We start from the raw sequence: 23,883 nt of genomic DNA on the forward strand, positions 1-23,883 counted from the left end.
ATACTTTGTGGCAAGTTTGGTTGAATATGGCTCAGTGGTTCTTGAGAGGAAGATAAAAATGTGAAAAGTTTACAACAACAACGACAACAACGACGACAGACAACGGACAAATTTTGATCAGAAAAGCTCACTTGAGCCTTTGGCTCAGGTGAGCTAAAAATTAATGCATTTTCACTATATAATCAATAGAGCCCTGCCCTAACACCAGAACCCCTGACCCTGGGGCCATGAAATTCACAATTTTTTAAAAGGCACTTTTGCTCATCATAACTACATGTATGTACTTAGTTACTTTATTTAATACCCAGGAGCAGAAAAGAAGATTTTCAAAGAATTAATGCATTTTCACTCTATAATCAATAGAGCCCCACCCTAACACCAGAACCTGTGACCCTGGGGCCATGAATTTCACAAATTTGGAAGAGGCACTCTTGATCTTCATAACTACTTACTTAATTACTTTATTTAATACCCAGGAGCAGAGAAGAAGATTTTCATAGAAATAATGCACTTTCACTATATGTTCTATATAGCCCCACCCTGGGGCCAGAACCCCTGACCCTGAGGCCATGAATTTCAAAATTTTGATAGAGGGCTCAATGCTTATTACAATGATGCCAACAGTTTGACTGCTTGATGTCCAGGAGTAAAGAAGAAGATTTTTAAAGATTGCATTATTTTTGGTGGTTTTAGCCCCATCCCTTAGGCCCCTGGGGGGTAGGGACCATGAAATTCAAAATTTTTGTTCCCATTCACCCATAGATGCTATATGCCAAATTTGGTCGAAATTGGTTAAGCGGTTTCAGAGAAGAAGCTAAAAATGTTCAAATGTTAACACACGATGCACGACACACGCTGACGGAAGAGAACGGATAGCAATAGGTCACCTGAGTGACTCAGGTGACCTAAAAAAAAAAAACGTACGTGAATGTATCAAAACTGAATGTTGGATGAGAAATAACTTGGAAACGCCTTTTAAATAATGAGTGTTCACTTGATAGATTCCTACCTCCACCCCCAAACCACCCCTCAAAAATGAAAAATAACATCTTAATCATATGTGTTTGTTCAAAAAGAAAATAAAACACACTCAACAAAAAAGAAATGCCACAGCGATTGCAAATTTCAAACAAAAATTTCAAACAAAATGGACTAAAATCATGGTTATTCTGACTCTTCAAGAATTTTTTGAGGTTGAAAAAAAAAAAAAAACATACAAAATATAATGGGCTTTAAATAATGGCACAATGAGCTCTATGATTTGTGCAAAGCAAGCCAAGATCTGTGTTAAACAAGTTTTGGTGTTGCCTCAAATGAAAAATCAATAATCAGATGAATGCAAATTATCATTGAAAGGAATACAAGTAAAATTGTATTAGATGAGATGATTTTTTAATTCAATAAATTAGGAATTACTTGTTAATCAGGTAAAAAAAAAATGTTGCTAGGCAAAATCTTCCCCAAGTTCATTGGGGGGGGGGGATTCTCTCACAAACCATTGTGTATGAACCAGGGGAGATCATTTATTTACATAATTTCGCAAACTTCTTACACTTTTATTTAATTAACAAGCTGTTCCTTTGTCCTTGATTTTACTTACAATGAAAACAAGTACCTTAATTTCTTCAATTAGAATTAATTGATACAAGAAAGATTTCATCATTCTATTATATACATATTTTTATTGAAGAAAAATCATGCATACTAATTGTAAATCAGTTTATTCATAATTTGCTCAATATTGGATTTCACTATATTCTTAACAATTTCACTGAATAATTATCTATTGAAAATTAATACATGAATATTTTAATAATGATAAATTTAAGAGCAGAATGTTCTAAAAGATAATGAGATGATAATCAGTGTATAAAAATATCTATCAATATGAAATAAGATAATCATTTTATAACAATGCATTTTCAGCCAAATAAAAAAAACTTAAGTAGTCCCCAAAATATATCTACTATTAATAAATAAATTAGAGAAAGTCATATTTTTTGAGATCTTGAACAAATCCTAACCAGTAGAGGAACTCGGCCATTTTCAGCCTGTCCTCTTGTTTTAGCATGTCAAATGGCTCCGTGTAAATAATCTTCCCAGGATTCTCTGCTGATCCACTCTCTCCTTTTTGGATGCTAACTGAATGCTCCTCTGCTATTTTCAGCAAAACAAAAATTAACTACAAGAGAAAACAAGGTCTGTAAGCCAATGCTCACTATAGTAATACTCCTGCCCTGATATAAATATATGCTCTCAAAATGAGTAGTTGCTGAAACTGTGATGAAAATTTGTTACAGACAGACACACAAGGGTAAAACAATATACATGTACCCACTCTCCCTCAGAGCGGAAGGGGGGGGGGGTAAGAGACATATGGTTTGGGGGTAGGAGTGTATAATCACCCGTATGTTTGTATCATTTGATAAAATGTGAGTCATCAATTTATCATTTAACACTTGAATTCACTTTTATCTATTGTTTGTATTGGACAAGTAATACTTACTTTTGTTTCCATACAAACAACTCCAAGACTAAATGGATAAAATACTGAGTGTGGTGACTGGCCAAGAAGCTCCGCTCCAACTTGTCCCATAACATTCTGTCCAACCACCTGTTCCATATATGTTGTACCTTCTTCAGAAGCTACAGCACTGTTTGCCTAAAATTTAAGAAAGCTATGGATTAATACAAACAGTCAAACTTGCCAAAGTGGTCACATTTATCCAGGAGTCATCTGACTCATAGTCATCCTCATAATAAGAAATTGAATATCAATTGATCTTTCAACAGGAAGGTGGAAAAAGGCCTATTAAAAACAGTTTCAAGAGGTCTTTCCACATGAAATTTAGGAAGTACTACCGGTACAGTTGAACGTCGGTATCTCGAACATGGATATCTCGAATACCATGGATATGCCGAAGTCATTTTGAAGTCCCAACTACTTATTTCTTAATTATTTTACCCTAGATATCTCAAATCCTCAGTTATCTTGAAGTATTTTCTCAGTCCCTTCAAGTTTGAGATAACGAGGTTTGACTGTACGTGTAATAATAGGAGACAATAAAAACAATATGTTCCAAAACTTGGTTTGGGGAGCATAATTAATTATTTAAAATACAAATTTAAAATTGAATTTGAGGATAGCCACTATCAGAAAGTTTTGAGGAACATTATTTCATAAGTTTATAATAAACAAGAGTTCATCTTGAGGATAGCCATGATCAGAAAAGTTTAAGGACTGAGCATAATTACCTCTGTAACAAACAAGAGTTGATCTTGAGGATAGCCACTATCAGAGAGGTACTGATAGACCACATCGGGTGTGCTCTTCAACATCTGATTCTTAAAAGAAAAGGATCCCTCAAGTACTTCACTGAAAGACAGAAAAAATTAAGTGCTCTAAATACACAACTAAGACCAGAAACATAAATAACAGAGACTCCAAACAGTTCAAAATCTTGCAAGCTCTATTGTTTTCCTTGCAAGCCTTGTTTATTTTTTATTCATATTATTTATTGTTTACCTTTTTCAAATCTAGTACATGTACTGGGAATCTTTAAAATTATCGAAGATAATGAAGAAAAAAACCTTTCACTTTATCAATAAATAATTCAGAATATTATATATTTTTTAATGCTATAAAATAACAAAGGAAGAATCTGAAAAATGACTAAAATAATTATAATAGCCCTACAGATTTTTAAAAGATCTTTTAAAGATTTTTCATTATATCCTTGTAAAACCATGATTTAATGTGGGCCAATCTTTCTCACAGGGACCATGATTTGATAAAAAGAAAGAATCTACACTACCGGAGGATGCTTGTTTATCAACATGATTAAACATGGCTCTGCTGTTCTTGAGAAGAATGGCACTGCTGTTCTTGAGAAGAAGATCTGTAGAGATTTTTCTTACATATTTCCAAGATGAAAATCTCAGATACCCTGCTGCTTCCTCAACCTACCAATCATAATTATCTCCCTTTGAAAGAGGTTGTGGCCCTTATTTGAATGAACTTGAATCCCCTTTACTTGTAGATGGTATGTAGAATGTTTGAATAAAAAGTTGAAATTGTGAATTTATGGAACACACCTAATGGACACACAACAGAGGGATGCTCACTGATCAGTAAAGCTCACTTCAGCCTTTGGCTCAGGTGAGCTGAGAAATAATTGCTTAACAAGCGATTATTTTGTGTCCAAAAAAAAAAGTGAAACTTAAGAGAGTGTCCTTGACACTTAACCTAGAGTTAAAAATTTCCTCCTCTGGCCATGCTGTAGATTTTTAGACCAAATGTTAGAAGAAAGGACTATTCTAGAAAGTCAACTTGTGCCTTGTGATTATGATGTAAATATACTCACCCTTTTACTAAAAAGAACAGCCCTGCAAATTTCTCACAGTATTGCTGGAAAAAATTTTCAGTGGTTGCTTTATATGAAATCTTTGAATCTGCATGTTGACCATGTGACCTTCTGCACCGTACTCTAGCTCTTTCACTTCTCTTTCTTCCTTTCCCTCTCTCCATTTCATCTGAAGACCTCCACTTTTCTTCTAGCTTTCCAAAAAGTATTTTTTTGACAAGTTGAATAGTCTCCCCTGCAAATGTTTTTACTGGAAAACTTAATGAAAATATCAGTTCCTGAGCTTTTTCCTGCATAGATGTATCCAACGTTTGATAAAATCTGTAAGAAATATATATCATTTTTTCCTTATTTGCAATTTTTTTTTCTCTTAGCAATTTGAGTCATTATTGAGAAAGTTATATATTTCCACATCAAAGAATGATATGCAGAAAATCTGACTGAAATTGGTTCATTAGTTCTGGAGAATTTGAAAATGTGAAAAATTTACAGACAGACCATATGAATGACAGAGAAATTTTAGTCAGAAAGAGCTCACCCTGAGCCTCAAGTTCTGAGGAGCTAACAACTCTTATCAAATTCCTGTGAAATACACTTTCTTGTATAAATACACTCATATGATATAGAAAAAACCTGACTTTGATACAGATAACTGTTAACTTACTGGTTCTTTTGTAGCATTTCTTGTGATTTTTTCCATGTCCATTGCAAATATTTCTCTATCTCCTTTGTAACTCTATCTGCTACTACGCCAGGGTTACCATACACACGGAGGTCTCTAAGATTTGTCAAATCATATGAAAATGTCAAATTTTTAAGATGTTCCTTCAAAACATTGTTCATCATGCTGCAATTGGGACAAAAACCTTTCCTTTCCATAAAAGCATTTTTCACTTCTCTCATAAAGTTTTCCATGGATTCTGGAGTTTTCTCATAAAAGATATTTAAGAGCTGCAGATCAGCAAATGTACATTTACTTGCTGAATAGTTTCCATCTTCATTACTTTCACAAGAATCTGTATTTTCTTCATCATTACTGGAAGTAGTATCATACGAATGAGATGATGGTGGGAGTTTCTTTGCCTTACTGCAGCTTGGTGTATCACTGTCTGAGTCCTACAAGAAACAGAAAGCAGAAAAATTATACATACAGTAGAAGTACTCTTCACCACATGGTATTAATTAATGCTAGGTATGCGGTCACAAACTTTTGCCGAGATTTTTCCCAGTGCATCTTCAGGACATTTAAGACATACAGTGGCAATTCAAGAAAACTGCGTAATTTTCTACACCGAGATTAAACAGAAATTGTGAATCCACAGAAACACAGTGAAAAAAGTATGTTTACAGTTCATCCAGACAATGTTGATGACATGAATATAACATCCAGACAATGTTGATGACATGAATATACATGTAACATCCAGACAATGTTGATGACATGAATATAACACCCAGACAATGTTGATGACATGAATATAACACCCAGACAATGTTGATGACATGAATATAACATAAGCTCATGACTTTGACCTTATACAGGTGAGTTAGGTAGGTTGAATTAAGAGATGAATTTAATTTTCGAGAATTCATGAGGACATGAACTACAACACTTCATGCCAGCATATTTCAGGAAGCACGTTAGCGCTTCATGATATATATGCAGGCATGAAGCGTCGTAGTTCATGTACCTCATGAATTAAATTCTCAAAAATTAAATTCACATCTTATATTTACATTATTTTTCTGATGACTTGCAACATATTTTTGTTATTCAACGATCATTTTTGAAAAAATAAAGTTTGCACTATTTTTTTACTTCAATTATGTCACAATGGAAATATTCTTACTCATCCCACTACAGTTCATGAGAAAGTGAACTTTCTCTAATTCGCAAAGAATCTTAAAGGAAAATATTTTGAAATGTAAATATAAGCTCATAAATCTTACCGAGTTTGAAGCTTCATCCTCTTCATGTTTGTTTGCTTTCCTTGTCTTATTTCTCTCTTTTAATGGCTCAGTTACCTTAAATTCCATTGTTTTTAATCTACAAAAGTAAACAAAAGAATTTAAAAATTCTAAAAAGCTAGAACTTTTTAGGATCTAGATCTAATATGGTGCAGGTGTGGGAGTGATTGACTTCTGCAAAGATTTTTGCTAAATCACAAATGCTTAGGTGACAATTTTATTTACATTTCCTACCAGAATTCAAAATTTGTAGTTAATATGCAGGACATATATTGATCCAAAATTATGATAAACTAGTCCTTATTATGATATTTTTGTACATAGATCTACATCACAACTTGAAAATTTTGTCTTCCAACCCTGATCAATTTTATTTTGGCTGTTGGTAAATGGAAATAAAAATCTTATTGTTGTGGATGATGCAGGATAATTTTTCGCTGTCTCTAAACGTTGTTTGAAATATTTGTCAACCTCAGAGAAAATCCTGCAACATCCAAGCGAACTTTCTTTCTTAAAGGAATATGAGCTGCATTTTTGAGAATTTTATTTTGCTGTTAAAATGTGTTATTATGATAAATTTGTATGTAATTTAAAACTTTTTTGATCAATTAGACAGAAATAAAGTTTCAAATTGTTTCAGAATAAAGGATTCTGTACAATCAAATATATATAGTGTTATATAAGAAATCAATATTGTACAGGATGACAATAATGTAATTTTGCCTCAATCAAAGCTTATAAATAGTTCTTCCATCGTAAATATAAACAACAGAAGTTTATAAACATTCTTTTTTTCTGTCATTGAAAAAGTTATTTACAATATTGCAACAAAAATTTCTGACATCAAAGTTGCAGCTCATATTGCTTTAAACAATGTGCATTTATAAAAGACTTCAGTTAACATCAGATCTGATGACAAACTCTTCTTTATAATGGTATGCATGATTTTTACATATGTAATAAATAAATATATACATACAGATTCCAGAATGCTTGGTTGCCATTCTAAGAAATTAAATTTAAATTGATCATGTAAATAGGTCCAGCACAATCTCTTTAGATATGTAGTTTGAATTAGCTACATGTATATACAACGTAGTCATTGTATATCACAATGAAACTTTTAGTCTATTTATTGTGAAAAAAGATATAACCAAAAAAAAAGCTATTTTGAACAGCTTATTTAAAACCTAACTATTTTCATCAAGCTATATATTAGCTAATTCAAGCCATAAAGCTAAATCAATTTAAGAGATTATGCCAGACCTGGAAAATAGCTTGGACAAGATGTCTTAATTTGTAAATGTGGCAAGTTGTCCTTATTCAAGGGCCAGTTGTCTCTGATTGAGGATGATTTGTCCTATGGACAAGTTATCCTTCAGAGATGGCAGTTTCGGATAAAGCACCGGTCAGATATTAGAAAAAAATAGGCAGACCTTGGGATTCAATATATACGAGGGCTGTTCAAAAATTATGTGGACTCTATTATTATTTACTATTACAGACGTCCTATAGAATTGAAATTTCACAGGAACATATTTCTTAAAGATTCCAATAAATTCTTGCTAAATTTTTTTGATTTTATTTAATATCTCATAAAAATATTGCCGTTTTGATACTGCTGATGGTGATATACGGAGCACGGCAAAAATGTTGAAAAACAAACATGCGGTATCCAAAATTTTATTCATTTATTTTCCATATTTCATGATATTATTCAACAATTTTCTCTAAAATTTCTTTTTATTGTTGTATTATTAAGTATTTAGATTTCTGGCGTAATATTTGAAGTACTAAAAGAAATATTGTAATTTTTCTCCGATGTATACCCTACGAAATCAACTGCAACTAGAAATATGTCCATAGGACATGAATGCCCCGCCGAGTGTATATTAGTAACACAACATTTTAACACAAATTGAGAAAAGTGAGGTCAAGGTCAAAGGAAAGGTCAAGGTGAAAAAATATTGATGCAGTTGAATAGCTTACATCAGTATGTATCAGCATATAAAGTTTGACACTAATTTAAGAAAAGTGAGGTCAAGGTGAAAGGAAAGGTCAAGGACAAAGATTGTTGATGCAGTTGAAAATGTTACATCAGTATGTATTAGCATATGAAGTTTGATAAAAAAAAAAAATTAGGAATGGTTTCTTTAAAACTGAGCTAAAAAATAATTTAAGAAAAGTGAGGTCAAGGTCAAAGGAAAGGTCAAGGTCAAAAAATATTGATGCAGTTGAATAGCTTTCATCAGTATGTATCAGCATATGCAGTTTGACACTAATTTAAGAAAAGTGAGGTCAAGGTCAAAGAAAAAGGTTAAGGTCAAAAAATGATGCTGCAGTTGAATAGCTCTCATCGGTATGTATCAGCATATGAAGTTTGATAACACTATCTTGAATGGTAAAACTGAGCTAAACACTTATTTAAGAAAAGTGAGGTCAAGGTCAAAGGAAAGGTCAAGGTCAAAAATATTGATGCAGTTGAATAGCTCTCATCAGTATGTATCAGCATATGAAGTTTGACACTAATTTAAGAAAAGTGAGGTCAAGGTCAAAAGAAAGGTCAAGATAAAAAAATGTTGATGCAGTTGAATAGCTTACATCAGTATGTATCAACATATGAAGTTTGATTACACTATCTTGAATGGTATCTTTAAAACTGAGCTAAATACTAATTTAAGAAAAGTGAGGTCAAGGTCAAAAGAAAGGTCAAGGTCAAAAAATGTTGATGCAGTTGAATAGTTTACATCAGTATGTATCAACATATGAAGTTTGATTACACTGTCTTGAATGATATCTTTAAAACTGAGCTAAACACTAATTTAAGAAAAGTGAGATCAAGCTTAAGGTCAAAGGAAAGGTCAAGGTCAAAAAATGTTGATGCAGTTGCATAGCTCTCATCAATATCTATCAGCATATGAAGTTTGATAAAAATATCTTGGATAGTTTCTTTGAAACTGAGCTTTGAACAGAGCTAAACGCAAAGTGTGACGGAAGGACAGACGGAAGGGCAGAAGGACGGAAGACGGACATGACAAACACTATATGCCCCGGCCATATTCATGGCGGGGCATAAAAATGACGTCTCGTGATTTGACGGAGCAGCGCACTTTTATTAATTAAATCATGAATCATGCTGGGAAAACGCCAATAGAGACCCAGAATAATCCTAATAAAACATGTAGTAAACCAGCGGAATATCCGACACATCTCTACAAAATGTAAAAAAGAATTTTAGACTGATAGACCTTAGTCAAAAGGCAATCCGTGAGGAATGGAAGAAGTTCATCGACAAAACACTGATCTTGGCTGTTAAGAATGTCATCGAGATCAACTGATGTCAAACTTTACTTCAGAAATATCTGCAGTTTTGGGGTTTAACACAAACTAAAACATACAATGATAGTTTTATAGTTTTTAATCTGAATCTGAAATGGTATGTGGATGTTTATTCTGAATGGATAAGGTAACCAAAACTATACAGTATCAAATACTAACTAAAGGGAAAATATTGAGAAAATGAAAGCTCTCATTTTTTAAAATGCCCGTGATATTGAAAGTTTTACTGCGCCGTGACTTCATAAGATGTCCTGTTAAATAACTTGAAATTGATACCAATTTACAATATTTTGATATGAAATTTTGATGATCATATATGAAAAGATTCTTTTATTTTATTTATGACTTTTTACTTGATTATGTCATCAAATATATTTTCTGTGCAACAAGTCCGAGTAATTTTTGAACGGCCCTCGTATTTCTGATATTTTATTGCTAACTTCATGTAAGTCTAACTGCATGTAAGTGGTAGACCCACTACCTCTTGCTGTTTAGGGTTATGTATGGGCATTGATTTTATTTTGTGTGGTAGTGCAGCATGAGCATGGGCTTGGAAGATGTTGACTTGTGGAGCTGGTAAGATAGTGCATGAAAATAAGCTAAATTTTCATAAAATCCTGTGTTACATGTATCACTTAACTCAATTATTATAATGCAGGATACATGTTATATGTTTCTAAAAGCTTCAAATTCCTCAAGAGACAAGAACATGCTATGTAACATGTAGTGACTGTGAGATTATAGCCAGCGCAGCGAGCGGTACAAAGCACCACTCGCACTGCAAGCTTTAACGACAATACTTGGGTGAAGAGAAAATTCCATACCTGTCAACTCTCCCGAATTTTTCGGGAGTCTACCGATTTTTAACCATCACTACCGATTGTCTACCGAATTTTTTTTAAACTGACGTTTCTACCGATTTTGAAAAAATCCGGATTTTTTACCTACTTGGGTTCGTAAAATACCGACATGTCAACACAAAAATGGAGGTCATGCAGTGTTTATCGGTAGCTAATCTGTTTATTGCCACTGATAACAGGTAATCAACAAGGTGTCAACTGTGCTACCAGATGTAATTGCAGTTGTAATTGCTCTTTATTCTCATTAAAAGTGTATATTATCAAAGACAGATATGCCAGATGTAAAAATTTTGCAAAAAATGACGGTAAATAACGATATGGATGTACTTGATACTTTGCTGCAAATAAGTTTACAAGTACCCAAGACAAAACAATTCCTCCATAAACAATACAGTGATCAGGAAAGATATATCTACAGTACTCTATTATTAATTTAACGAGGAGAGGGGAACAATTTCATGGAAGCTAATAATGAAGAGTCTGAAGAGTTCCCCACAGATTTTGAGATTCAATGTCTTAGTAAATCCTGCATCAACATCAGCATATAAAAGCTCCTGAAACTACAGAGCAGCATGACAGTGCCTTTAGAAGACTTCTTTGAATTTACATTGCTAAACAGGGTAATAAATTTCTAAATTAGAATATAGAATTAGCATATTAGAACATTACTACAATAAAGCATTAGATTTAAAAATTCTGATATATGTTATGAGATTAAAAGAAAAAACACAGGGTCTGAGAATCCATGTATTTCATTCATACTAGATTACACATTATTTTAAAGAACATAAGCATTAAGTTTTGACAATGATTTCAATTTCAGATCTTTAAATCCAGGACACAACTCTTGCTCCTAAGACTTAGTGAGAAAAATCCATTCATCCATCTATTAAAAGCTGGAAACTCAGACTGTTTGCAGAACCTTATTAATTTTTCTAATTGCCAAGTTAAACTTTGACATTTGCCATGAATATTATTCAAAAGACACTCTTATGGACAGGCAGAATATACATTGAAGAAAGTGTATTTTTATAATTTCAAAAATCACATTGTACAAGTTTCTAAACAATGTATGAATAAAAGTAAATTTTATGAATAAATGATAATAACTAGAGCAGAGCTCGTTGCAAAGCAACGAGTAGGTCTTCCGTTGGAGCTGCGAACAGGAAGAAGTGACCTTGAGTCAAGGTCATGCCACATTCTAAGGTTATAAGCAATCTTGTAAGGGGTATCAACTTGCAATGTCTCACCAGTAGAAAGACAGTTAAGGAATGTTGTTTCTCCGTTGATGACCTTGAACTCGTTCAAATGACCTTGCATCAAACCATGACACACTCTGGTTATAAGCAAAGCCCATCTATGTGTTACCGACTCGACAAGTTAACACACGTTCTTTCAGACCATTCATCCAGTCAAAACATTCTTTCCTTAGTGACCCTAAATTTAATCAACACGGCCGTAGGAACCGGGGGAGGGGGGGGGCACGGGGGGTGGGGGCGTACCCCCCAATAATTTTGCCGATAAATAGATTACTATAGTAGACATAGACATAGATACAATAGCTTGTGCCACCTCAATAAAAACGTTGATAACCTTCTTTTTTTTTTTTTGCTTGTCAAGGAATTTTTGGTAGTTGGTGACCTTTTTTTTTTGCTTGTCAGGAAATTTATGGTAGTAGTGCCCCCTCAACTGTCAACTGAAAATGTATGGCTGCCCCCCCCCCCCCAAAAAAAAATGAATTTGCTTCCTCGTTTCATTAAAAAAAATCCTACGTGACAAGTTTGTGTGATCACACCAGTAACATTCAAACACCACTATTTCATTTTTACACATTTAAATCGACACAATCAATCAACGATAATATGTTGACGGTGCGACAGTTGGGGGGAGTGCATTGTTCACTTAATTTTAAGATCCGCCTCTTCAAACAGCACGAGACATTTGGAACGTCTAGACTGTGACGTCTCATGACGTATGTTAGCTGTATTTCCATAAACGAATTTTGAAAAGTGCAAACATTTTAACAAAGAACGTTTAATCTACTATCTGTATGCAATTCCATTAATTAAGGTGATTTTTGGGGTGAATTTTTAGTTGTTGTTACCGCGCGAACGAAGTTAGCAGCGTCGCTATAAACAATCTAACTCCTCACTCGTTTAATTGTGACGTCACAATCGTGAAACACGACGTTTTGTTGCAGGGCAAACATGATGGACACGTGACTTCTCGGCCAATCAAATTCTATTTTACTAGTGATTTTTCACTTGTAAGCTAGTTTTCACAGAGGTATAATAAACGTTTTTTAGACCATACATTGAAATAAATTATCATAATTTCTATAGTTGTAATTTATTAGGTTCAACTCACTGCTTTAAAGGATCATTGTAAATGTTTTATGCCCGATTTGGATACTGAACAACGTGTGATTTTTGAAACACTGATGCCCCCATATGGCATCTTATGGCGAAAGTTAAAGTTTCTCAAATGCAAGTCAAACTCCATGGTCAAGATCAAAAGATAAAAAAAATGTTATTACCCAAATAAAGGTCTTGAACAAAGAATATACTGTGAAATATATACTAGTATGAAAGCCACAGCAGCAACAGTTTCAAAGTTATGGCCAAGGTTAATTTCTTTAAAAGGTCAAACTCCAAGGTCAAGGGATCATAATTGTTTGTACTTGAGAGAAGGTCTTAATTGTTACAAGGAATACACATGTGGTATTAAAAAAGCCTTAGCACTAACTGTTCAAAAGTTAAAACCAAGGTTAAAGTTTTTCAAAAGTAGGACATACTCAAAGGTCAAGGTAAAATGGTCAAAATTATAGGTATACAATGACAGGCCTTGTCACAAGAAAATTACCTATGTAATATAAAACCCCTAGTACTAGTCATTCAAAAGTTATTGTCAAGGCTAAAGTTTTTTAAAAGTTGGTCAAACGTCAAGGTCAAATGGTCAAACATATTTATACACAAGGGATACAGATGTGAAGTATAAAAGCCATAGCACCAACTGTTCAAAAGTTTTGGCCAAGGTTATAGTTTGGTAAAATTTTGCGAAAGAGGATCAAACTCCAAGTTCAAGGTCAAGAGGTCAAATATGTTGGTACCTGAAAGAAGTCCTTGTTACTAGGAATACACATAAGAAATATGAAAGCAGTAGTTCCAACCAATCAAATTTTATGGGCATAGTTAAAGTTTTTGCGGACAAAGAGGCTAACACAGTCTAACAGACAAATAGACAGGACAAAAACTGTATGCCCCCGGATCTTCGATTACAGTAGCATAAAAAATGTCGGCGTCTTTGGGTTTTCGCACTTGGAAAATCCAAAGGATTACAAGGTGCATTACGATACGCTTTCACATCATGTTCTATAACCCAGAGCATATTGTCTGCAAAGATAAATATTTAATTCAGTATTTAATTAGCTATGCATAATTATCTATGTTGTTTTAAAAAGGAAATATAAAAAAAAAATATTTGTTTTAAATTTTTCGATGTAGAGATATACAGAAAATGTTTTCCAATTTTAAGTCCTATCGCAATACACATTTAAAAAAAAGTGTGTGTTGGAGGGGGGGGGGGTCATTACATTTTTGCTGGGATTCGCCTATGTATGACCGTAGAGAAACAAAGAGTGTGGAGGGGGCAAGCAGCAACTAAATCAAAATTTACATATTAAAACTACAGCAAAAGACTATTTTCAGAAGGTCTGCCCCCCCCCCCCCCCGTACAATCCGCACAACGGACCTGTGAAAAAAAAAATACTGATCCTACATTCAGAGTTCCAGGGCACCAGGAAAGAGTGGCAAAAAGAGAATATCGGTTTATTTCAGTCTATAAGTCGAATCAAAATATCTTTTTCTCAAGAGTCTTCTTTCTTTGAGTCCATCCCAGTGATCCTGTGATTTATTTCATTTATTTTACGTTCTGTACTGGACTTGGAAAATGAGGACTTCTTTAGGTTCCTGAGCTGGCCTTGAAGCCCGCAGAACAGATTTTCTGCTTTATGATAAGTTCAAGTGATATGTAATTCGGTATTAATTTTGTGTTGATTTTTTAATGTTAATTTCATCAAGAAATATGAAAAATTAATGTTTTAACTGTACATAGTGAGGCATTTTTTGTGTGGAACGATTATTTTGGGGTTTTCACGATTTTTTCATATGGTACACATGATGAGTAAGTGCAATAAATATAATTTGTGGAAAAAATGTCCAACAAGCCCCGGGGTTGAATATCGGGGGGGGGGGGGGGGGGAGGGTCTGTCCACAAGTACCTGTTGTCAAGCCCGTAGAAAGCAATTTCAGTTTTTTGGGAGGGGATGGGGGGTGGGTGGGCAAATAGAAATTTCCACAGGTACTTGTTCTCGATTTTTTCCTATGGTACACATGATGAATAAGTGTAATAAATATAATTTGTGGAAAAAAATGTCCAACAAACATCGGGGTTGAATTGGGGGGGGGGGGGATCCTGTCCACAAGTACCCGTGGAAATTTCTTGATACATAACAGAATTTAAAAGCATGTATAAGACATCAATTGAAGGGGAGAGGGCACGGCCGTAATTAAAAGTTATATAGAGACTAGGAAGGAATGAACTGTCGTTAAATTTTAATTGGTTAAGAACTATTACCTAAACTCTTCACTTTCACATTTTCAATTACAGATTCTTGTTTTTAAAAAGCTATACATGTACATTTATATGTATCTATTAGATGCATAAATTATGTTATTAATCATTTTATCTTAAAGGAAAAGTAAAAATCTCAATCAAACTTGTTCCGCACATTATGCTCTCTGATTCATTATGTTGTTCGATTATAATGGCAAATTTACTGAAACACAGAAACATTTTTCATGTCAGGGTAAAAAAGCTATGTATGGTGTAAATAGTAAAACCAGGGATTTGCATTTTAACGTAGAAACACAATTAGCAGTATTCGATACCTATATTAACAGTGTAATGAGTTATGGAGCTGAAGTATGGGGATTTCACAAGGGTCAAGATATAGAAAATGTTCACTTAACTTATTGTAAAAGAGTTTTAAAAGTCAGACAAAGCACCAGTAATGATGCAGTTTATTGTGAATTAGGTAGATTTCCACTTATACTAGAAAGGAAAAAGAAAATTTTGAAATATTGGGTGAAATTAAAAAACAGTGATAATTGTATTTTACAATCATGTTATCAAGATATGGTGGAAAATAATGATGAATGGATTGTAAACATTAAGAAGGAATTTCAAAGGCTTGGTTTAACTGACATGTATAATAGCAATTGTATTGATAATAATTCTCTGAACATCGTATTTCAAAGAATGTATGACGGTTATAAACAAGATATTATGGCAAGAATTTGTAATTCTCCTAAATATTTTTTATATCAACGTTTAGTTGATAATGTTGTACTACAGACGTATTTAAGAAAACCATTACATTCAAAGTATGGAATACCTATTAGTCGTTTAAGACTATCAGCGCATGATTTAAAGATAGAGAGGGGAAGGTATTGTAACATAGAAAGAAAAGATAGAAAATGTGAAATATGTATATCAGATGAGATAGAGGACGAATTTCACTTTGTATTAAAATGTCCTCGATATGAAGAACTAAGAATTAAATATAATTATGAAGAGTTATTATTTTAAAAAACCATCAGTATTTAAATTAGTACAGTTACTGAGTTCCACAAATACTAAAGAACTATGTAACCTAGGTAAATTTCTGTATTTTTCTTATCAATTAAGAAATGATGTTTTAAATAGTGTACAATAAGAAGTGATAATACATTAAATGCTATTGTTTATGTAATTGCCACATGTAATGTATATTGTATAGCATATACTACACTTATCCTGTGCAAAGCTTATGTATAAATATTTATGTACATATTTTGTATACCTATGAGATGTAATGTCTCTGGTTCAAATAAAACAACAATAAAACAACAAACAACATTACTCAACAGATGCTTCATATACATGTAAGATGGGAAGACTGCAGACTGCAGGTGTGATAAATTCACAGCATGCAGCTCCAGCCTTAATTCCAACTTTGTTCCAAAATATTATTATTCAACGCGAAAAATTAGAATAAGCCGAAAGAATATTTTGAATCACTTCGGAAATGCTGCCGTAGCACCAGACTGAGTTCACAATATCGAGTGATTTTGATTGACAGGTGTAGCGCCGTTGTGCATGGATTTCGTGTAACTATACATGTACTGCAGATTGTGGTTGAAAATAATAAACAAACAGATCTAAAGAAAAGATATTGTATACTGTAGAACCAGTTCATTCATGAAACGAATTTAGTCGTATTATGTTGGCCCATGTTAGATTTGACAGGTTAATTCAATGGACCCGGTCATTTAGGGTATTCCGAATCACCCCGCATATCGCGACTCTCGGTAATTTACCTTACCGCTGTACCTCGCACGACACATGCACAGGTGTGACAACCAAACAGTCATTATTAGTAAGGTGTATACTTATTGCATACAACAAATAAAGAGGTAAACATAATGCGTTAACTAAAAGAATTAATTATTTTAATTCATTAACTTCCTATCCTTTTCGAAGAAAATGCCCGTGTAGAAACATTGCATGGTATTTCTCATCGACGTCGTGGCGTTGTTGGTGGATGAAACATGGCATATAAGGTATCGATAGAACGGCAATTTTATAAGCTTTTGTGAGTATTATTTGTTTTTAATAACACCTCAAAAATATACTAGTTATGGCCGCATTTGTAGCCCCTTACAGTTTCGAACCACGTGTGTACATGCCCCTAGCCAAATAAATTGCACACGCTACATGTATACTTGTTATATGTCAGATTAATATTTTTTTTATAACATTGTTTTTCTTAAATGCAAGGGGTATGAAAGTAATGATTTGACAAAGCAAGAGCTATAATAAGACTATCCCGGGTCCCGGTATACACGTGATCAGTGTCGATCAATGTTGATATGTACGAGTACACGTATGCAGTGATATACGTCATTCTTAATAATCATGAAATCTAAACATGAGTTGGTTTAATTCCTTTTCACAATTTTTTTTATCATCATTATATCATTATTTGGTAGCCTACTCGTAGAATTATGATAGTTCAATGTTAATTATTTGCATTAAAAAAAATCACATAGGTAAAAAAAAAATTACATAATTATCATGATCAGGCCCGTAGGAAGCAATTTCACTTTGAGGGGGCACAACTATACATTTTCAGTTGGGGGGCACTATCACCTACCAAAATTCCTTGACAAGCGAAAAAAAAAATGTCATCAGACGTTATTATTGAGGGGGCACAAACACATAGTAGCTATATTTTCTATAGTATTCTATAAATCGGCAAAATTATTGGGGGCACAGCAGCTTCAAACCGTGTTATGTAGCTATCTAATAAGGGTCTGTCATCTTTATCATAATAATAAGGAAACGGATTAGTATAAGTTTTTAAACTTGTTTCCGAATCCTTTTTGATTTTTGTACTACTAATCTGTATCTTCTGCTTGTCATTTTCAAATAGAATATGGTTTAAACTAAAAAGGTGATGTAAATATAACCCCTGTCAAGGCCTGTATCGTAGATAGACTCGCCGTGTAATGTAGATTTGATTTTTCATTGAATTGGCTTTCCTTTAATACCAACTAACCATTTATAAACTTGTTAATAAAATCGTTTACAGTCAAAATGTAAAAAGTGATTCGGAATACTCTAAATGTACCCGTTATAAAAACAACTCATTATCAACTCAGTGGACCGATAATTTACTTCAAAATAAGCTATGGATGAATAAAATTGATTTCAGATTAACCAATATTTTGTTGCAAAGATAATGTAAAACAGAGACCGGGGATTTTGTATTTCTCTGTATTTTAAACACTCGATATGCGTACATTTGGGGCGCTCTTGCATATACATGTACACTTGTACATTCGAATTCATGATCGTGCTTATAAAAAGAGCATGTTCTGTACTTGCATGCATGTATGTATGTATGTATCCGTAAAACTTTCCGATTTTCCCGAGAATTCATCCTCACAATGTCAATTAAGGTTCCGTAATCACAATACCTTGACATTGTAAGGATGCCGAGAATTGAAAAAGTCACCTCCACTTACAATTATCATGCATGTGTACATGCAGTTTAAAACACGAGACAGAAAAATAAATTGTTGCAAACTTAATGGTTAAGTCGGCAATTAAAATGCGTAAAACTTGAAATGAATAAATGCACGGGCGGTAAGGATTGATAAAAATAAGCGTGAGATAGAGTAAAATAAAATAATATGTAAGATTCGAAATGATTTGAAACCCAATTTTCCATTAATCGCTATGAGTACACAATGTATTTTAACACCGATATGACCCCGGCTTTCTGCGGCCACGTGTGCACGAAGACTGGGTTACAAAGCGACAGAGCAGAATATAAACTGTGCTGTAAGAAGGCGTGAATTATTGTATGTTTAAAAGTATTATTTGATGTATATAATTTAATATTTAATGAAAAATTAAATGAAGAAACAATTAAGAGACTGATAGTAAAAATTATACTTTACACAAGTATTAATACTTAATACTTCCATCACTAATTGCAATTATTTGCCTTCGCACCTTTTCAATAACAATTGAATACAATTACACGGGACAGAGAAATAAATTGTTTGTTTGTTGTTGTTGTTTTTAAATCGTATTGTTGTGTCGACAGTGAACAGGCCGGTAAAAGCGATTAAAATTCGAAATGATTTTATGCACTAGTGTTTGGAACGCTTAAGATTAAATCAAAGATGAGATTAAGTTATCTTAAAGATTCAATATAAATAAAAAAAAAACATAATGTTTCATTAGTCGTTGTTTCTGCACGATGGATTAAAAACGTGATCACAGTCTTCACAGATATTTGTTTTGTTTACATGGTTTATGACCGCAGGTGGCTGGTCGATGGTGACCTCGGCATCGTGGGATCGCGGGTTGTGTTACATAACTAAAAACATTTAGGTGAACATGGAGAACGTAAAAAGACACAGTTAATGATCATTAATTATTCGATGCTTAAAGTTTAATATTACTTATATAGTTATATAGATACATTTAATTCCTTCCTTTATTAGAAGACGCTGTTCCCTTTAAAACTAAATTAAAAAGAAAAGAAAGTTGTAAAAAATAATTTATGAGTTAACCATAGAACACGTTTAAAACCTTATTTAGAAGAAAATTAACATTAAATACAGTAGGGTATATTATTTATAGCGAGTTTGTTTAAGTTATACACACGAAGAGTTCTGATTTACTTGCCGAATGAAAACGCTTACCTGTTTAAACATTGTTCTAAGTGTTATACATTTACTTTATTTTGTTCTTATAAGGTATCTACATGTAAATAAAATTTTAAAATGAATGCTTCGTAGCGAACACATGCCAGTTTATATTTTTCAAACAATCTTTGCCAATTATTACACTGCATGTACACGTTAGTTGTTTGTGCTGTGTAGAGCAACTATCAGAGTACACAATGTATTTCAACATCGAGGTGCCCGCGGCTCTCTGTAGCCACGTGTATGTAAACGAGGACTGGACTATAACACTTAAGACACAAAGCGGCAGAGATGGATGAAACTGTTTGCTATATTACAAAGACTTGAATTATAGTACATGTATATTTGAAGGAATTTTTATTTATGTTAATGTTTATTTAATTCTATAAATAATAAATGGACATTCACAAGAGTGATGGTAAAAATAATATGTGCGTAGCATGCGTAGTAATTACAATTATTTACCGAAGCCCCCATTCAATTACAATTGCAGATGAATTAAAATACAACAACACGGGATAGAGCAATACTTTTTTTAAATGTATTGTTGCGTGAACAGACAAAAACAGCGATTAAAATTCAAAATGATTTTTATGCACCAGTGTTTGGAATTAAGATTATAAAAGATCGGTAAAGTAATCTTACTGATTCGATATAATTAAAAACATAACTTTCCATTAATCAATAGCTCTTTGTACAAAATTGACATTATACGCGATCACAAATATTAGCTTTGTTTATGGCCACAGGTGGCTAGTACACTGGTGACCTCGATCAACAGCGTGGGTTACATAACTAAACATCGAGCTGAACATGGAGACCGTAATATGCATACAGCTAATGATCGTGAATTATTCAATGCATACAGTTTAAAATCACTTACAAAGTTTGTTGTAATAATAAACGTAGAAAGATAGATTTAATATTCTCCGCTTTTGAACACTATTAATCTAATTTAAAAAAGAAGAAAAGAAAGACTAGTTGTAATAAATAATTTAATAGTGAACCATAAACCACGTTATAAACCTTATTAAAAAGAAAATTAACATTAAATACCGCAGGGTATATTATTGATAGCAAGTCTGTTTAAGTTATACACATGAAGAGGTCTGATTTCCTTGCCGAATGAAAAACGTTACCTGTTTACCTGGCCTGCTTTCTAATACGTATTACGCAATACCCATGGTATACTCGAACAAAACAACATTTTCATTAGGTCAAAAAGGTGTAAAAGAACAATTTTGTTTCCAAGATCCAGATCGAAATATTTACCGTTTTTGAGTTATAGAGCAAAAACTTTTAAGGGCCCCAGATCCCTAATCATAGGGGCCAGCCCCTTTCAAATAGTATAATATGAAAGCCCTTGCAATTATGCACAACTTTTGTTCTACATGTCTTAACAAAATATTTCTAGTTTTCAAGATATAAAGGAAAATATGTCAAATTTTTTGCTGTTTTCCGCGTTCTAACTTTTGACCCCTCTCTAGCGCCATTTTTAATGCAAATATCAAAAAACAAAAACCGATGTGCACAACTTCAATGCTTCCTCTTTTCAATTTCAAAGGGTTTTGTGCTCCAATTATAACCATTTCTGAGCCTTTGTCTGGAAATCGGAGGCATGCAAAATTCAATCAAAGGGGAATAACTCGTGAACAGAAGGTAATTTCCGAATTGTATTACGGTATTCTGACAGTGTTTTGTAAAGTCTAAAAGCTCTGAAAATTTGAACAAAATCTTTTTAAAAATGAGGAAGATATGAAGCGTCAAAGTTGGCGTCTAGGAAAAAAAAAAAAAGAATAATCTTAATCATCACAATCAGTAGAAGGTCTTCCGTTGGAAACGGAAGACCTTAATAATATTAATAAAAAAGTTTTATCTTGTAAGTTGTTTATTTTTGTTTTATAATACAGTGAAATGCGTGACTTTTTGTATTTGCAAAAGGTCGTCACGCGTTTTCTCCCCCAAAAAGTTTTGGCCATGTTGACAGGTATGAAATTCAGACTTTACACATTGATCCAAATGAATTTTTTTTGCCGCAGTTACCTCAAGACCCACAATGCAATGTGAATGCATCTCACTGCTAACTTCGTTCTCATGGTAACAACAATTAAAAATGCACATAAGATAAACTCACTATGATTTAATGGAAATTGGAAACAGAAAAATTAAAATTAAGCACTTTTCAAACTTTGTTTATGGAAATGCAGCTAACATTTGACATCATGACGAAAACTAGACGTTCCAAATGTCTCATGCGGTTTGAAGAGGTGGATCTTAGTTAAAAGTCAATATCCAATGATACACAACTGCGCTCACCCCAACGGTCTCACCATCAACATATTAAAATTTTCCAATAAACATTTTACAATCAGCTCAATAGTACGCAAAACATTTTGTTTGCAGAAAAAAAAAGTTCTCTGCCACCATAGCATTTTATGGACTCCATATTCAGATATATATACATGTACATGTGCATGTTCACTTTTGCCCATAGAATAATTAACTTATTTTCTGCATTTATCATCAGATCATTATTTTGAATCTTAGATCCACACAAAAAAGCAAGAGAAAGATCAGAAGAAGGTCTTAAAGGTTTTAAAGAACAATGAACAAACATATATGACTATTGTCGAGCTTTCATACAGCAATACAATACTTAGTACACCTGTACACAGGGATATATATATTTTTGTTACTTTCCGAGATCCGAACCAAAAAGTTACGATAAAAATTACAGCCGCATCGAAAGCCACCCTTACCTTGGTGCTGAAACTTTATGACACGTGTTTTGAGCAGCTGCATATCATATGCACTCAGCACCTGCCGTTCGGCGTTCTTTCTTTTTTTTCCCGCAATGCTGCCATTCTGCCGGTGCGTTAATTAACCCAAAAGAACCCCAAAGACAGCTGAAAGAAACTCGGAAAGAAACCCACAACTCAAAAGGACCTCGACCCCCTCTCTCCACCACCAAAAGAACGTACAGGAGTCCAAATAACCATTAAAAATATAAATTAATATTATATGTCAGAATTAACAAATTTACGGTTAATGACATTCATCCGGCGTCGTTTTGGTTTTTAGAAAGGGGATGGTATAATGTCCCAAAGAGTCTAATGTCCTGATTGAATTGATGGCATTTATCTTGTAAAATAATGGCTTTAAAAACAAAATTCTGTTTGTTTTGTTGTATTATATTGATATTTTTAAATGCAAAACACTAAAAATTTTCTTGAAAATAATATTTTGTTATTCACTCTCACTGATATATTAGGGGACGATCATTTGATTCAAGCGGGGGGGGGGGGGGGCTGTGGAAATAAATAATCTGTCCTCGAAAATGTTGAAAATGAATAATCTGTCCTCGACCGGCAAGAAAATAAATAAGTACCCCCCCCCCCCCCGGATTTTTTGCTTGTCAAACTTTTTCAGAGAAGAAAAGAAATAATCTGTCCTTTTGATCATCTTGAAAATAAATAATCCGTCCTTGAATGATATGAAAATTAATAAACTGGCTCGAAAATTTTTGCCCTGATCTCGAGATACCTTCAGATTCAACTGGTCGTCCCCTTATTAAGATATATATGAAAGTACCGTTTATTCCCTTGGAATTGATATTTTTAATAATTATTCTCACAAAACTCTATCTTATGTCGTATTGACGGTCAATGTTGAATAACCTTATTGTTATGATGGATAATTATTTTTTGTATATTTAGAATGGCCCTATTTGTGATTAAGAAAATTATATTCTAATTATTAAATGATAACGTTAATATTAATCAATTGATTACAGAATTTGATATTAATAAATAAAAAAGTGTGTATTCTATATGGTGTCAATACACGGTGCACTGATATGATTACCCTGTTTGATTTTTATCACTATTAATAAGCATATTATTAAAAATCAATAAATATTAAATGATAATAAATGATATTTAAAATAAAACTTTATTATCTTTTTGTCAACTCTACCTCCACAAGAGTTACATAAAATTACTAATACCTTAATTTAAGATTCGTATTAAT

At 33.2% G+C, this 23,883-nt stretch overlaps 1 protein-coding gene across 1 annotated transcript; it reads right to left on the minus strand.

The window, feature by feature from the left end:
- Window positions 1-1,981: 1,981 nt before the first annotated feature.
- LOC133178469 (uncharacterized) lies at window positions 1,982-22,725 on the minus strand. The gene is made up of 7 exons (XM_061313165.1): window positions 22,614-22,725; window positions 6,315-6,411; window positions 5,029-5,480; window positions 4,365-4,685; window positions 3,256-3,376; window positions 2,507-2,662; window positions 1,982-2,182 (listed from the first exon to the last, which is right to left on the minus strand). Exons 2-7 carry the CDS (start codon window positions 6,399-6,401, stop codon window positions 1,982-1,984), a joined length of 1,338 nt encoding a protein of 445 aa, XP_061169149.1. The 5' UTR covers window positions 6,402-6,411; window positions 22,614-22,725.
- Between the last annotated feature and the right edge of the window lie 1,158 nt (window positions 22,726-23,883).

The sequence above is a fragment of the Saccostrea echinata genome, unplaced genomic scaffold, assembly GCF_033153115.1.
Source record: "Saccostrea echinata isolate AGI-Se365-2 ecotype Australia unplaced genomic scaffold, CSIRO_AGI_Sech_v1 ptg000003l, whole genome shotgun sequence".
Taxonomy (NCBI): Eukaryota; Metazoa; Mollusca; class Bivalvia; order Ostreida; family Ostreidae; genus Saccostrea; species Saccostrea echinata.